This window comes from Mustela nigripes, chromosome 10 (genome assembly GCF_022355385.1).
Source record: "Mustela nigripes isolate SB6536 chromosome 10, MUSNIG.SB6536, whole genome shotgun sequence".
NCBI lineage: Eukaryota > Metazoa > Chordata > Mammalia > Carnivora > Mustelidae > Mustela > Mustela nigripes.
This window is the reverse complement of record NC_081566.1, coordinates 64,752,192-64,769,585: the sequence shown is the minus strand read 5'-3', so window position 1 is coordinate 64,769,585 and position 17,394 is coordinate 64,752,192. Positions and strand designations below refer to the sequence as shown.

The following is a 17,394-nucleotide window of genomic DNA, read 5'->3' as shown; positions in this document are numbered from 1 at the left end:
CACTCCTTAGAGGAGACGAGGTGTGAGGGCAGGACAGCAGCAGCTCCTGCAGGGCCCTGAGCCATCGAGGCTGCGGAGCCCTGTGCAAACTCTGTTCATGCTGGGACTGCCCCCAGCACGCGGCCCTGTGGGACTGCCCGGGTCACAGGCCCCCAGAGCCAGATGCAGGGAGGGGGTCCCTGGATGGGAGTAAGTGGGGAGTGGGGGACTCCTGACTTGGAAGGGCTGAGGGCAGAGGGAGGGGCCTGAGCAGAGGCCGGCAGCCCAGGAGAGCGGGACACATCGGGAACGCAGGCAAGCGGGTGGGTGTGACGTGTGTCTGTGAGACCAGAATCGGGCAGAGGAGCCCGGAGCCCTGAATCCTGCAGACCCCTCAGATGAGCAGCATGGGAATGACACCGAAGGGCAGACGCAGGTTGGATGTTCCTGCCAGAGTCCTGGACAGGGTGACCAAGCAGCAGGGGGTGACATAAACATGGGGGACAGAAGCCGCGAACCGTCACCCTGAGCTGCGGGAGAGTCCCTCCCCTCTGGCAGGTGCACTCACCGTGGCCACAGACGTCCCCAAGGTCCTGGGAGGCAGCTTTCTGGTCCGCCTGGTTGCTGACCACACAGGTGAGGCTGGGGCTGGGCAGGCTCAGGGGCAGGTTCACAGCCAGGGTCCAGGGGTTGGGGGCTGGTCCTGGGGCCGGTCTCTGCTCCAGCTCCCTGGGGAGGCTCTCATTCTCCCAGGTCACCGTCAGGTTCTTCCTGGTTTCCGTGGTGTTACACTCCATGGTGATGTTGCACCAGCCTGGTGTGAGGGACAGAACTGTGGCCCGGATCTGGGGACGGGGCACAGCCTCTGGGGAGGGAGGGATGAGAGGACAGAACCTCACGTGAGTGGAGAACATCTCAGCTCCTGCTTTCTCCTGCGGATTCTCCCTGAAGCTCTGGCTTCCTCCCCCTAAGGACAGGGATTGCACATTACAGAGCACAGAGAATTGACCCAAATATACAGAGGGGCTGAAAAGGAAGGAGCCACTGAGCTCATCTCTATGCGATTTCACTAGACGGAGCACGTCTTACTAATCTGTCGTGAGAAAATAGTTGCTGGAGGTTCCCCCAATAATCCATGAATTCTGAGAGAGTGGGGTGTCCCCCTGAACAAGGAGAAGTCAGGAACAGGATTTGCCCTTCTCTGTGTCCTGGTCTTGATTTTTCTGCTTAGAGGGTTCCTGGGACCACACAATCCATGGTATAGACTGCCACCGGCCAACTCTGGAAGCCCAGAGATCAGACTCAGTCTCCACCAGGAGAGACCGCGGTGGGAGTCACTAGGCCATTCCTAGTGAGCACTGAGCTTGGGGTCCTCCCCGGAAAACGTGGGACAGACTGAGAGTCAGTCTTCGGAATCTCCGGGTCCTGAGGCTTCGAAGGCCACTCTCTCTGGAGCAGGACGTCTCCCTGTGCAGGGGGGAGGGGTGCACACAGAGCGAGCTGCTCCCTGAGGGTCTGAGGAAGGGCTACCCTGTGAATTCTCCATCCGTGGGGGTTCAGAGGGGGACCGTGCAGTCCGTGAGTGAGCTGACTCGGCTGGACTGAGAAGGATGAGGGGACGGGGCAGGGAGAACCACACGCAGGATTCTGGATCCTGCTAGGTGACGAGTGTCCCCCAACCATGACCATGTGCTGACCCTTAGAGCCTGGAGATGTCTTAGGTTCCATGGCAAAGGGGAACTGAGGTTGAAAACAAGCTGACTGTAAACTAGAGATGGTCTGGATTCCCTACACAAGCCCCGTGTGATCACAGGGTCCTCACAAGTGGGAGGAGGCAGCAGAGAAGGTGGGAGGGACACGGTGTCAGGGACTCACCCCACCAGTGCCACCTGTGATGGGGGAGGAAGGGTCCAGAAGCCAGGGGATACTGGTGCCCCTACCCCGGAGCCTCCAGAGAGGAGCACAGCCCTGCGGACTCCTGGACCTCATGGTAGAGGCTCTGGGGTCTGACTCCTGCCCTACAGCCCAGGAGGACCCCCACGGGGTGGTGTGGTCAGCCACTGAGGTGCAGTCACCTGTTACAGCAGCACAAGACAGTAAGAGTCCCACCAAGGACCCTGAGTCCTACGGGGACAACGAGTGTTACGGCCAAATCCCCGTTTCCCCCCATTCCGTGTTCCCTCCTGAAGCATAGATGTGACTCGTCCCTGGTGTGAGTCTCAGCTCTGCCTGCACTTGTGCTGACCTCACAGCATCGGATTTCTGGGGAGAAGATCGAGCCCAAAGGCTGCGGTCTGGAAGGAATCCTGCAAGCGGGGCGCACGGACACTCCCGGGGACAGAGGAAGGGGGTCAGCTGTGGGGCTGGGGGAGGGGCCGCCACGTACCGTAGACCATCAGGTGGAAATCCTGGTGATACTGTCTTCCTCTTGTATAGGACTGTTGAACCCGGTACAGCCCACTGTCCTCAAGGGTCAGGTTGTCAATCCTCAGGGTCGTTGTGTTGACCACATGGACCCTCTTTTCAAACTTGTCCTGGAAGTTGACCCATCGTGGAACATCTCCCCTGGGACTGACTTGGAGTACGGGTGTGTACAGTTTTTGATTTATAATGCCCCAAGTAATATTCTCCAGCTCGACTTCTGGAAGTAATTCTGGATTTCTGATCACTAGAAACAGCACAGAAGCTCCTTGAATCCCCTTCAGAGGAACAGGGTTTCCAGAATCATCCACTGCAGACTCAGGGGCTCCAGGACTCTGGGTCACAGCGCTGCAGACACCTAGGGCATAGGACACAGAAAACATGGGTGGTTTTCATTAGAAATAAAGGAGGAAACCCTAGAACCCAACTTCCTGAAATCCATCCCATGTGCGCCCTTGTCTGGGAAGGCAGGAGATGCCATGAGTTGGAGGCGAGGCTGGAATCCCTCCTGGTCCCAGGGGAGCGTCCCCTTGAGCAGGTCACGGGAACTTGCTCTCCTGCAGTGTCCTGACCCCTGACAGCGAGAGGACGAATGTCAGGAGATCTCGGATCTGAAGCACGAGTACCTTTCGGGGGCAGCACCGAGAGCATTTCCGCAGGAGGCAGGTTCTCACGGGGCTGCAGAGACCCCTCGTGCCCACAGGCCGTGTGAGCTCTGCCCCTGGAAGGGAGTCGCTCCTGGGGACACCCCTCTAAGGAGCAGAGCACTGTTAACATGATGGACGGCCCTCAGGGACAGCAGGTCTGACAGGAGTGTGACCGCGTCGTGCTGTGACCCTGTCTCCTGCTCGCTGTGACGAAGTCTGCCGCTGTGTTGTGGGCTGTGTAGAGACCCTCATGGGGAGGGACAGAGGGCAGCCTCTGGCCACCGGTCTGCAGGGTCTACCCTCGTGGAAGTGCATCATTTAACAGCTGCCACGGCCCAAACGGGGCTCTTGCTCCCTCCTCGTGGGACAGTTCTACTGATGTTGTCCCTGCAAACACCAGCAGCTTGGGATGGATTCTCTGCACACAGGGACCGAGGGACGTCAGCTGGGGGGGCATATCCGCCTCTGTGGGTGCGTGGACTCATACCCAGGACATACGTGTCACATGTGAGTGTGTGCCTGCCTAACATGCACGTATGTGCTTCACAGGCGGGTGTGTAGACACTGAGATAACCCATGGAATGTCTAATCGGCCAAAGGCAGCTCCGTCTCAGCCTCTGACACACCCTGCTCATCGCCCCCCTGAGAGCGACCCCAGCAGCTGTCCCCCCAGTAATGCTCCGGTATCCCACCAACACGCGGTGACCGAACTTTCTTTCTTTCTTTTCTTTTTTTAAAAAGATTTTATTCATTTATTTGACAGACAGAGATCACAAGCAGGCAGAGAGAGAGGAGGAAGCAAGTTCCCTGCCGAGCAGAGAGCCTGATGTGGGGCTCGATCCCAGGACCCCAAAATCACCACCCAAGCCGAAGGCAGAGGCTCCAACCCACTGAACCACCCATGTGCCCCCCGAACTTTCTGATCTTTGCTAAATTGGTAAGAGAAAGTGCTGTGACCTCATATTCTAATGAGAATTTCTCTGTACACGAACCCGGTCACCACGTCCCACAGCTGCTGATGTCCTCTGGCCACTGTGAGCGGTCTGCTCCTGTCCTCGGCCCGTGCCTGTGTTTCTCTTTTTAGCACCTCAGAGCTAGTTCTATATTGATAAGATCAGCCTGTTTTCTAGAAAAATAATATGAATAGTTTTGGGTTTGCATCTCAGCATTGTCTCGGACTAATGTCCCTGCTATTGTCCTCACGCAGTTATGTGTGCGGATCCTGTAAGCTTCCCGGATTATCCCTCACATAAAAAGATCAGCCCCCCCCATCAGAGTGTGCTCCTAATCCTCTCTTCTTTCCTTCTGGAACCTTCTTTCTTCAGTATTCCGCTCTGAGTCTGACACACAGGGACCGTGCTTGGGTCTCAACCCGGGGAGGTCTGGTGCAGCAGGGCGGTTGGTGGCCTGGAGGGGAGGGTCTGGGAGGCCTGAGACAGGTCCTCTGTCCCCGTGAGCAAGTGGATGGGAGCAGCCCACGAGGCCCGCGTGCTTTCGGCCTTTCCTCTGGGATGGGGACGTACTAGCCGTGCTGCCCCCAGAATGGGCGCTAGGAGGTCAGGAGAGGAAGGCGTTCCCATCCGTGTGAGCTGCTCTCACCACCACGGTGGTTCTTGACAAGCGCTCTGGGATCAGCCCGGCCTTCCCAGGCTCAGGATGGAGCCCAGGTCTCTCCCCCAGCTGCCGCTCTCGGGGGCTCCTCCTGGGATCAGGGATGGGCCCTGGGACACAGACACCCAGGGCGCGATCCCATAGGCGGCCACGGGGAGGTGAAGTCCGGCTGGGGCCTTCCTGACCGAGAGGACACTCCTGGCTGTGTCCACAGCAGCTGGCTTCCGAGGCCCCTGTCCCGTCCCTGTCCCGTCCCTGTCCCCAGGTGGCTGAGTGCCCCGAGCTGCTGGGCAGAGTGGTGGAGACGGAGGAAGGACGGGAACTCCTCCCGCGCGCAGGTGACAACAATCTATCGCGCCTGCGCTCGGTGTGTGCCTGTCCCCTCTCCTCAGCGGGTCGTCTCGGGACTGGACAGTATTCTGGGCTCATTCAACGCTATCCTATGGATTCTGGGCTGAGTCAAGCAGAAATTCAGGGGGCGCGTCCTCCTGAAAGTCAGCACCGTGAAGGACGTGCGTCCTCTCTCTGTCGGCCACAAACACGACGAACCCGCGCACACACAGGACATCTGTGTCGTTCCATCGGGCTTCCTGGGGGCCTGGATGGGGCTGGACTCTGACTCTTCCTGGGACGGGATTTCCTCATGAGGAACAACAGTGTCCGTCACACCCGCGTCCCCACCCAGTCCTGGGTCAGGGCCCATCTCGTGTGCAAATACGCAGAGTGTGGTGCACACAGGACGCCAACCCTGAGTCAGAGAAGCCGCCCTTGTTCCAACAGGGGGACAGTGCCTGGGGCTCCCTGAGGGACAGCAGATCTGTCCCCAGGGTAGAACCTGCCCGCAGGTTGTTCCTGAGGAGCTGCTCAACGGTACACCCCCGCCCCCCCACCCTGTCCCCGCGGCATCTCGCTGTCCTGAGCGGGCCCTGCACACTGGGGTCCAACACACCGGGGCGGGAGCTCGGCAGACCCTGCTCAGGAGCAGAGACAGAGACAGCAGACGGTCCGAGGACTGCAGGGAGCCTCGAAAATGCATCCTTTCCTCCTCGGAGGGCAGAGGAAGTGACCACTGGTAGTCCTGGGGTCTGGGTGCTGAAGGGGCCCCAAGCAGACCCCCCAGCTGTCTGTCCCCGTCAGGATGCAGGACGAGGACAGAACAGGAGGGAGACATGGAGCAGAGGCCTCAGAGAAGCTATAGGACAGTCCCATCCGGGAGAGACCCCCAATCCCAGGATGTCCCAGCTGGAGGGTCTTGAGGGGACCTTTCACAGAGGAGGGGCTCCCTTGGGTGGGTGGACTGGTCTAGGTTACCCAGGGCAGAACCAGACCTTGAGGTGGCTTCCATCTCTCCCAGCCCAGCGCTTCCCCTGCAGGGCGATGACCTGCACCCTCCCGTCCCTGCTCTTTCCTGCCCTCCCCCTGCACGGCCCTACGTTCCTCCCTCCCAGCTCTGCTGTCTGGTCACCAGGTCTGAGCAGATCTGGGGTCTCACCTCCAGCTACTGTCCCGGGAGAGGGGACTCAAGTACTCGGCGGGCTTTGGCAGGGCGGGGACGCGGGGCTGCCTGAGGGTTAACCGGCGCCTGCTGGAAAGGGGGGAACCCGGGACAGAGGAGGCTCAGCCCCCAGGCTGCGGGGGAGGAGCGGCCCAGAAGCTGGAAGCCCACTCAGGACAGGAGGAAGACCCGACAGTGCTCAGATCTGCAGAAGGTGCTGACCCCAAGGAGGGCAGAAGGTCAGGGGCGGGTGGCTGTGAGCAAGAGAGTCCGAGTTTATGTAAATCAGATGGAATCTGACTTTCAACCATTAACCTAAAATGTTGTCCCTTTCCCTGTCATCCTTCCTTTCATTCTTACAAAATCTTCTCACCCTGATCTTTATGGAGGCGAATCCTGTAACTTCCCCTTGTATCTCCAGTTAAACCGACTGAAAAGAAGAGAAAGCCTGCATTTACCAACAGGAAGTGATTTTGTTCAAAAAAGGGTCTCAATGACTGGCAAAGGTCATTTTCTAATGAGTGACCCTCCTGTTTCCAAGTGTCCCGTGTTTCCGGAATTTCCCTAGAATCGCTGCAGGAGCCGAGGGGCTGGTGCGTCGCAGCAAACAGTACAGGCCACAGCAGCCTCCCAAGCATCCCCGGGATTCACGGTTCTGGAGGTCTGGTTTCTCCTCTGTTCTTATTTCATTTGTTCCACAGAAGCACATGGACTCCGATGAAGTTAGAACCAGAAAATGGGGCTTTTGTTAATACAGTCTTTCAGTTCTCTTTTGGGGCCCCCTCTGCTGCCCCCCAGGTACCCCCACCCAGATCAGAGGTCAGCAGTCTCCCGTTCCGGGCTCACCCCTACACACGGCAGGTGGGCGCAGACCCTTGAATTCTGGGGTCACCTTTCCTTCCCTTGCAAACAGAATGTCACTGGATTCGGGGCCTCATCTTGCCCAAGGAGCCAGACTAGCGCGGCCCCTCCAGCTCAGACAGGGGCTCTGGGTCGGCCCCTCCTGCACACGGCAGCTGCAGAGGCTGCCGGTCCCCTCTGCACGGCAGGGGCGGGGGATGTCCGTCCCCACCCCAGGTTCCCGGCGGCCGCTCCTGTGTCTCCTCCATCCCTCACCGCAGGAGGCTCCAGGCTCTCCCGGCCTCACCCCCTGGGAGGGGGAACGGATTCCCTTCCAGGCAGCCGGGTCGGGGTTCCCAGCCTGGCCTCAGCCCAAAGCTCCCTTTGTTCCCTCTGTCCACCCCGGGGCTCTGACCCAGCGCACCGCGTATGCTCCGTCCTCACGGAGCTGCTCCATCTGGTTCTTCAGCACAGACCCCAGCCAGCCCGGGAGCTCCTGCCTCCCTGCCCGCCCCTCGGCCTCCCTCCCGGGGGGCCCGGGCCACTCACTGAGGAGGAGGCTGGTGAACCGCAGGAGCCCAGAGGCCTCGTACAGGTGGGGGTCTTCTGAGCAGGCGCCCATGGCTGGCCGCTTCCCTGCTGACTCTGCCTGGGCCTATGAGGAACAGCTTAGCTGAGAAGAGGTCCAAGCCCTTCCCCACACCAGGGCGGAGCTGACTGTTAGTTCCTGGGGCACAGCTGGCCAGTCTTGACTAAACCATTCCCATCACTCATGTGAGCTCAGCACCCGCAGGGGCCTCAGGGGATAACTGTAGATAAATGTGGGAACAGCCCCCCTCTAGGAGGCCCAGTGCCGGAGAGACCCCGTCCCTGTGCTCACAACCGGCCTGGTGGTCTCCCGTCCCCAGCCTGCACCCCTAGGACCACTGACCTCTGTCCCTGGGCTCCCACTCAGCCTGGGCTGCCCAGCTCGCCAGCACCAGCTGATGGCCGGGCACAGAGTCCCCTCCTAGAGCCAAGGACACGGGGCCTCTCCTGCTTTGGGCCTGTCCTCTGTCTTTACACCATCTCACGAGTCACATCTCCTGTCTGATGTTCTAGGAACCTGTCAGGTGTCGCAGTGAGAAGCTAGGAGCCCGAGAACAAAGCCTCCTGGGAAGAGTTACCCCCACATCCCAGTGCACGCACGGCATGTCCCCACTCTGGTCCCCAGGGCTCTGTCTGTAGCCTAGGTCGGGCCCTGCCCCCCACAGGACCAATCCCACACCCACAGGAGCAACCCCACAGCCCCCCTTCCCTGTGAGGCTCTGCCAGGCCTGGGCCGGGCTCACACACAGGCAGGGCTGGAGAGGGACACGCGCCTCTGGCCGCAGGCTCAGCAGCTTCGGAGTCTTGGCTGCATGTGGAGGGTCAGGCCAGGCGCCCTCTTCCCAGATGGGTTCCCATAACGTCTAGAACCGTAGCCTCCCGTGGACCCCAGGGGAGCAGCTCCATCACTAACCCCACACCTGTCTGCTGACCCCTCCAGAGGCAGCTCACGGGGCCCCAGCAGCCTCTCCTGTCCCACCCACACTGGGTCCTGCCCTCCCCCTGCTGATGGGTCTGGGGTCCTGTGCTCAGCGGAGGCAGGTGGTCCCGGTGTCAGGCTGGTGCAGGCGCAGGGTGGGCAGCTGAGAGGAGATGTTGTTGCCTCCCTCTGTCGCAACCTTCCCGTTGAGGACAGTGGGGGTTCACATACGTGCCGGATAAGACCAGCAGCTTCCCACTAAACTGGGTGTGGCAGCCATCTGTGCTGACCCTTCAGAAGTGTTTACTGAGTACACATGTTCCTCGGGTGGCCCCGGCGACCATATGCTGCCGTCCCTGAGCCCGCGGTGCTTTCCCAGGCAACTGACCCGCTCAACACCTGCTCTGGAACAGACACTTCTCCCGAGGGTCCCATCCAGCTTCTGGGGAAGGCAGGGAGCTGCTCTCTGTGGGTTCTCCTGGGGCCTTTAGCAGCCAGGTACACTGTCACCAGGTAAGGGCATGGTTTATCCTGTCCTGGCTGGTGCCCCAGACCTTGAGGACCAGGCACAGCCCAGTAGGAGTTGGGCCCAAACACACATCCCTGTCAGCATCTTGCTGTCCAGCGGAAACACAGGCAGACACATTGTACAGCTCAGATTCAGGCGTCTGCTCTCAGACACAAGAAGACGGTGAGCGCAAGCACTTGAACCTGACCTGTATCTGTGCTGCCTTCAAGGACTGTGGCCCTAGAAGACATGAACAGACATTTCTGCAAAGAAGACATCCTAATTGCCTACAGACACATGAAAAAGTGTTCAAGATCACTCAGCATCAGGAAAATACAAATCAAAACATCAGTGAGATACCACCTCACACCAATCAGAACGGCTAAAATTAACATGTCAGGAAATGACAGATGTTGGCGAGGATGCGGAGAAAGGGGATCCCTCCTACACTGTTGGTGGGAAGTGCAGCCACTCTGGAAAACAGCATGGAGGTTCCTCAAAATGTTGAAAATAGAGCTACCCTATGACCCAGCAATTGTACTACTGAGTATTTACCTTCAAGATAGAAACATAGTGATCCAAAGGGTCACGTGCACCCGAATGTTAACAGCAGCAATGTCCACAAGCCAAAGTGTGGAAAGACCCCAGATGTCCATCAACAGATGAATGGATCAAGAAGATGTGGTGTATGTATACAATGGAATACTATGCAGCCATCAAAAGAAATGAAATCTTGCCATTTGCAACAATGTGGATGGAACTAGAGGGTATTATGCTGAGTGAAATACGTCAATCAGAGAAAGACAATTATATGATCTCACTGATACGTGGAATTTGAGAAATAACCCAGAGGATCATAGGGGAAGAGAGGGAAAAATGAAACAAGACAAAACCAGAAAGGGAGACAAGCCGTAAGACCCTTAATATCAGGAAACAAACTTAGGGTTGCTGGAGGGAAGGGGTGTCGGGATGAGTGGTGTGACCTTGGGTTAGGGTTGGAGCCGTCATGTGTAACCCGGCGATCACCATCCCGTGCCTTCAGATCGACCCTCTGTTAGTGCCGGTGGCTCTCCTCCTCTGCCTTGCCCCCTTCCCGCCCCCATTCCCACAGCCCTGTAATCACCTCCCTCCTGCCTGGGGTAACCTGTGGGTCCTCTGTGGCCTCGCCTTCTCCCTCGGAGTTCAGGGATGTCGCCCAAGTCCCCGCAGGGCTCTGCAGCCCCAAGCGGAGACTCTCAAAGTCCTGTCTTGTGCTCAGGACTCTGTTCCATGCCGGGAATTGCGATAATCTTTACTAACGTGCAGACGTGGTGACGCTCGTGCTGCCGCAGTGTTGTCAGGAATGATACACAAAGTAAAAGGCCAGTTTATTCATCTGAAATAAAGGTTGCCCTGTCTGGGGTCCACTGTCCACCCCGGAGCCCAAGGATCCCCCCGACCATTCACAGGGTCTCCCCCCACAAAGGGGGCTTGCTGGGCAGACCCCGAGAGCTCAAGGTGGCAGTGCCTACTCCCAGACTCAGGCTCTTCTGGAACCTTCCATCCTGCCTGGACGCAGCTCCCTGGTGGGCAGAGAGCTCAACCTTGAGCCCGAGAACACGTGCTGGGCCGCGTGGCTTCTGTGCTGACCTTGGGCTTAGGGCTGGACACCCTCCTGGAGATGCAGGGACTCGGTCTGCGGCCGGGGGAGGCGGGGGCTCTCGGACCAGTCACAGTGAGGCTGAGACTCTCTTCCCCACACCTTCCATGCATGTCCTTGAACACAGGACTGGATGGCCCCGACCCCCGAGCTCTCAGCACAGTGCGGACGGGGAGCTGCTGCAGGAGTCACTGGGCGAGTCCCTGGGCCTGTGCGGGGCCAGTGAGCTCACCCGTGCTCCAAGAGACCCCGGTTGTGCTCCAGAATGCCCTTGGAGGCACCACCACAATCCACGGTGCCCAAGCCCAGGTCCTGGGGACACCTCAGACCTTTCCTCCTGCATCCCCACATCCGAGCCATCAGGAAGGCCTATCGGCTCCCAAGTAGTTCACGAATCTCCCATGTCCCACCCCTGTCTTGATTCTACCCATGAAGAACCTGGGGCTCCTCTTGCTAAACTGTCCGGGGCCGGGAAGCCAGGAGGGGGCAGAGCTGCATTGGTAGTCTGGGGCTTTGGTGCCAGATCTCCCACCTCTGAATCAAGGCCAAGCCACCAGCAGCCCCTCCGCCGGGTCCTCTCCCAGGCTCCCCCCTCACCATGTGACCCTGCACAGTATCCTCCACCCAAGGCCACGGGGGCCTCTCTGTCAGCCTCATGCCCTGCCCACTCTGCTGAGCCCCCATCCCACCTAGAAAGATCCCAGCGCTCCCAGGGGCTCAGGCCGCCTCCCCCACTCCCTCCCTGCTGCCCCCTCCCTCCCCTGCAGCCCCCAGCCACTGGCTGCTCCTCCAGCACTGTGGGCAGGCTCTGGGCTTGGAGACTTGGCTCACCTCACCTCTGCCTGCAATGTCCTTCGACCCACCTCCGAGGTTCCCACTCACCCCTGCACAGCCTCTGTCACCTCCCGAGGGAGATTCATTTGAACAGCAGCTCCCTGGCCTGACTCTGCTTCTTGTGTTCCTCCTACTGGGCACCGCTGACCTCATGTCTACTCGGCCACTTGTTTACTTCCAGTGTCCCCCAAAATACAAGTTCTTGGAGGCTGGGGATTAATTTTGTGCACTCATGTGCCCCAGCACTGAGCACAATAGTCAGCATTCCATGAACAGGCTATGGAGGTGGGATCGTCCGGCGGTCAAAGCTCGGATTCCAGAAGCAGACCTGTTGTCTGGCCTCAGATCCCAGCTCTGCCCTTTATTGGCTGCACGATCTCACAAACCCTAGCAAGAGGCACTTTGTTCTATAAAAATTAGATATATTTAGTATTAATTGGTTGAATTAGTAGTTTTATCTTTACTTCTATCTTCACTACTAAAGTAGTTTTATCTTTATCTTAGAAAAGTGAGTAGCTTATAATAAATGCCAAATACTCTCGCTTTAACAAAAAGTATGCCATGTGTATGTTAGTTGGAGGAAGGAAGGGGAGGGAGAGCCACGGAAGAGAGGAAAAGCCTCAATTTTCATACCAGATGCACATGGTGCCTGAATGGTCTGCGAATAGTAATGTAAGACCATTATTTTTTGAAAAGCACATTTTTAGAAACAAAGAAGTAAATGCCCTAAGAAATTGTTAAGAATTGAATGTGACAGGGCGCCTGGGTGGCTCAGTGGGTTGAAGCCTCTTCCTTCAGCTCAGGTCATGATCTCAGGGTCCTGGGATCGAGTCCCGCATCCGGCTCTCAGCTCAGCGGGGAGCCTGCTTCCTCCTCTCTCTCTGCCTGCCTCCCTGCCTACTTGTGATCTCTGTCAAATAAATAAATAAAATCTTAAAAAAAAGAGAGAGAGAATTGAATGTGACTTTCCTTGCAGAGGACTGATGGCTCCTGCTCGTCAAGACCTTGGGCTTGGGTTTCCTCACTGCGGACATTTCTGAGATCAGGATACATGTTCGCACTGATGGTACTCCGTGGTGATGGATCCGCTTTGGATAGTGTAGACACAGCATAGATACAATGTAGCCGTTTCAACAATGTCACAGACAGCATAGATACAATGTAGCCGTTTCAACAATGTCGCAGCTATAGACACAGTGTAACTCTGAGAAACACATAACATAGGTCGGGCTCCCCGGGAGCAGAGCCCTGTGGGACACACAGCTGGGAGGGAGATGTTCATTCTGGAAACATGTGCTCCAATTTTCAATCATACCTGTACAACATGAGCTTCGTCATCAGGCGCTCTCTGTCCAAGAGAACACAGAACAATTTATTTCTTCTGTGTCGTTAATTTTCAATATTTGAGCTAACAAACTTCAGCCTGCTTTTTCTTGAAGTAGACTCTAAGTGCAATGTGGGGCTCGAACTCACCACCCCCAGATCTAGAATTGCCCACTCTTCTGACTGAGCCTGCCAGGCCCCCAGACTACCTTTTAAATGAGGTATTACTAGTTGATTACATAATGCTAATCACCGATTCATCTGGTTTTTCACTTAAATCTGTGAACAGCTTGATGAAGTCAGTCCCATCAGCACCCTCACTGGGTTCAGTGGAAATCAGAGGTACAGAGAGGCTTGGTGACTTGCCCAGGGTCACACAGCCTGGAGGGGGGAAGTCAGACAGGAGCCTCTGCTGTGAGCGCTCCATGTGGCGACCAGGCGGGAAGTGCCCTCAGGGTCCCTGGCACACCACCCTTCCTGTCAGAGTGTCTCCACCTGCCTGACGGGGTGACCGTCCACTCCCCAGGAAAGAAAGCCAGTCCAGAGAGGGGAGGAGGCAGGGCACGACAGGGTGACAGACACCTCACTGGGGAGTGGAGTTTGCTGCGAACTTTTCTCAGTCTTTCCAGGCAGGCTCCATGTCCAGGGATCCAAACATTTTCTCACGGCCAGGTGCGTTCCCCAAAAGGCCTGCCGCTTTAGGACCCTATCCCACCTCCCCTCTTGGATATTTGATTTCACATCTTGGGGTCTATCTCATGTTGGGGGGCGACAGGGGCCCTCTCTCCTCCTGAGGCTGTTTCACTCCAGACACCCGGATCTAGAGCTTAGATCTCACATTCAGGATCTCGCAGGCTTCCCATTCCCAAAGGTAACCCACCCCAATCCCTGCCCCAAAGAACATTGACCCAGAATCTGCACGCTCCTACATCAGGACCTCACCCCAGATCACTCCCCTGGGCTCCTGCCTTCCAGTTTGGGCTCCTAATCCCTGATTCCTGGCCGCACCTTCGTGTCTGTACCAGGGCCCCCTGTCGACCTGCCAGCCCCTGCGTTTTTCTGGCGCCCCCACCCCGACCTAGCCCTGTAGTGGGTCTGGGAGCAAAGGGAGAGGCTCCGCGGCACCCACCATGGGCAGCCCCTGTGCCCCCCAAGCCTGCCTGAGCATCCCCCCTCCAGGCCTTGAGCGCAGGCACCCGCGCCACCTGGCGGCCGAGGTCCGAATTGCCGCTAGAGACTCCTGCAGAGGAGCCCTCCCACCTCAGCTCACCTGCACACACAGGTCATGAGCGCCTACTGTATGCAGCACGTGGGGAAGTTGAGTCGCTGTCCTAGGGGGCGCACAGGCTATGGGGAGGCAGAAACACAGACCCTTGCGGGGGAGGGGGAGGATCCTCCACCCAGAGGCTCCTGAGCACTGTCATCCCGGGAGCTGGAGCAGCCCAGGGACAGGAAACAGGGCAGGAAGGGGAACAGCAAGAGACTGGAATCCATCAACAAGGGACACGTCGACAACATGAGGGCAGCTGTCACAACGCTCACAACAAACCCAATCCAGGTTCACATAGAACACGCTAAGCAGACCACACAGAGAGGGGTAAGTTCCTACGGACCGAACAACCGATATGGAGCTGGAGAAACGTCAGAAAGCAAACCAGAAAATCCAAACCAAAACACTGCAGGGTCCCAGGGTTAGCGGCCCAAATGCATGCTTCCTGGAGAAGAATATTTCTCTCTGGGGGACAGGCCCCCCACAGACGAGAGGGGAGGCAAGAGCCCAGGTTGCCCTGACACGGACAGCCCCTGGCCAGCTTGGCACACAGCTCCCTGCACACTCAGCCCCACAGCCCTGTCTGTCCTGGCCTCCCCTGCTCGGACCGCAGAGAGCTCAGAGCTGGGGTCCAGTCTTCCCCAGGACTGACCCAGGACTGACCATTGAGGTAGGGGAATTGTGCTGGATGGAAGGAAGGGTCTTCAGTCCTGGAAAGCCAGAGTCTTATGACAAAACAACTTTGGCCTTCGTCCTTCTCTCGTTGGCCATCTTCCGTGTGGGCTGGTATCTGCGGACAGAGCCGTCCGGGACCATGAGGACGAAGCAGGAGGACAAGACCCAGCGCCCAGGACGGTGGAGCAGAAAGATGGGGCAGCCCGGGAGCCCGGCACCCCGCTGAGCAGACAGCCTGATCCCAGCCTCTGCCGTCGCCTGACTTCCTGTTCCAGAGCAAGACCCCACCTGCTTCAGCCTGTGGCAGCCAAGCCGGACGCTGGCAGCCGGCAGACGTCGTCCTGACTTCTGTGCACGACGACAATGACGAAGGAGGTCAATCAGCAGCATCAAAAGTTGATGTAGAAACATCAACCCCAACCAGAAGCAGAATACCGAGGTCTGAACAAAGGTTGCAGTTCTACGTAATTGTCATTAGGATTGAGGATCAAGGCATAAACACGGCTAAGAACAACACTGAAAATTATAGGGAAACACTATGTACAAAGCACTTAAGGAACTTTCTAAATGCAGGTGAAATAACACGGACCAGACCAGGATGAGGGAGCTCCCGGAGGAGGTCCTGGCGCAGGTGCAGGCAGAGAGGCCTGCCATGGGAGAGAAGGGGAGGGACCTGGGAACCAGGGCTCACTGGTGCTCGGACCCCAGAGGGGAGGCAAAGAGAATGCAAGGTGACTTCCAGGAGTTCGGCTGAAGCAGCTGTAGGACGCTGTGACGTTCCTGAGCTGCAGGTATCGAGAAAGCCCAGGGAGGAGCCGGTGTGGGGGCGGGGAGGCAGGAGCCGGGCACTCAGCGCTCCGCATGGTCACTTGGCTTTGAGAGCAGAAGTTCATCAGGCAGTCGGGGTGGGGGTCCCGTCAGGGCTGGAGCTGCTGCCTCAGCATGGCCGGGCTGCTGAGAGCCCTGGGGGTCTCTAAAGTCACGAGGGAGGAAATATGGCCAGGGGAGAGCCGAGGGCCTGGCACTGACCAGCAGAGGAGGAGGGTCAGAAAGAGAGACAGAGAAGGAGCCGCTGGGGACACCTGCTGAGTGTGCGGTCACAGAAGCCAGAGGAGAAAAAGAACTAATTATAATTATAATAAAAAATTCAGAGTGGGTCCTAGACAATGTCATTATTTGGACAATAATGTAATCCTCTCTTGTGACTCATAACAGAAGCAGGTGTCAGTCTTCCTGCACTATCCCAGGCACGCAGACCCCGGAATCTGGTCAGGTCCTATATGGGAACCCAGGGGCATGTCTTGTTATATTCAGGATGGCTCCCAGTTCCTGCAATCGGGCCAGAGCCGTGAAGGTGGATTGGGTGTCGGGTTGTTCACGACAAGCCCCTACAGCCGCCCCTGAAGTTGTGGTAACGACATAACTTTGGGAAAACTGTCAAGGTCAGGGGCCGGCTGCTGAGGTGTGAACCCTGTTAGCAGGTGGGAACTTAGGGACCGACTCACTGACCATCGGGGAGGGAGAAGGGCTGGAGCACGAGTTCCCCAGTGGTCAAGGATTTAATCAGCGGTACCCATGTAACGACGTTTCCAGAAAACCCCAAAAGATCGGGGCTCAAAGGGCTTCTGGGTGGGAGTACACACAGGCGCTGTGGGGGAAGGGCTCACCTAGAGGGAAGGCAGCTCCGCACCCCTCCCCACATGCCTCATTCTCGGCCCCTCTGTCACCGGCTCGTTCTGCAAACCAAGCTCTAGGCTGGAAGGGACTGAGTCCCCGTTGTCGCGTGAGCTGCTCCAGCAAATAACCAACCAGACAAGCAGCTCATGGGAACCTGCCAGTCACGGCAGGTGCACAGAGGCACAGACCACAGCTTGCCTGGCGTCCCAGTGCAAGTGCCGGTGCAGAGACCTCGAACCCTACCCCGTGGGGTCTGGCCTGAGCTGCAGGGACACGGCGTCAGGACTGCTTGAGACTCTAGGACACCGAGTAGGGATGCAAGAACCACAAAGGTGCCTGGTGTGGGGAATGACCCCCCCATCCAGGGTCAGCCGCGGTGTGGGGGGGTCTGGGGCTGAGGAAGACACACGGCAGCGAGTTGCTCCCAAGCAGAGGCTTACCCGTTCCGACGCTCTTTCCCCTCTGGGGTCCTCGCGGCAGATGAGCTTCCCAGAGAATCGCCCTCTCACCTGAGGGTTCGGTGTATCTGTATAAGGTTCACCAAAGTCAAATTTTGTTTCAGTTCCTTTGTATTTATGGTCATTTCCTGATTCTAATTTCATCTTTTGGGAACTTGGGCTTTTGGGAGGCGGAGGGGAAAGACGGCAGAGGCGAGATCCTGTGCGTGCTCGGCCCCCCCGGACTCAGGGGTTTATCTTTCAGACAAATCACCTTGAAGTGGGGGACAGCGGGATCCCCACAGCGATGCTGGGGTGTGAACAGGAACCACATGATCAAAGAGACGGCAAGTGGCCAGGCCTCTGGAAAAGCTGGGACTGAGGGAATTTCCAGAGACCAACTGTGCAGTGAAGATGGAGGCAGGAGCTCACCCAGCAGGACTGGTGACCTGTGCACCTGAGGGTCTGCGAGCCGCCCCACTCCTGTCTGTCTTTCTCACTCATATTGAACCAATTTGCGGAGGGGTTTCT

General features: G+C 57.6%; 1 protein-coding gene across 1 annotated transcript; it reads right to left on the bottom strand.

Annotated features, from left to right (window-relative positions):
* Window positions 1-6: 6 nt before the first annotated feature.
* On the bottom strand, window positions 7-16,934 carry LOC132025826 (uncharacterized). Its single transcript, XM_059413589.1, has 4 exons — window positions 16,867-16,934; window positions 7,543-7,648; window positions 2,366-2,758; window positions 7-844 (listed from the first exon to the last, which is right to left on the bottom strand). Exons 2-4 carry the CDS (start codon window positions 7,613-7,615, stop codon window positions 96-98), a joined length of 1,215 nt encoding a protein of 404 aa, XP_059269572.1. The 5' UTR covers window positions 7,616-7,648; window positions 16,867-16,934; the 3' UTR covers window positions 7-95.
* Between the last annotated feature and the right edge of the window lie 460 nt (window positions 16,935-17,394).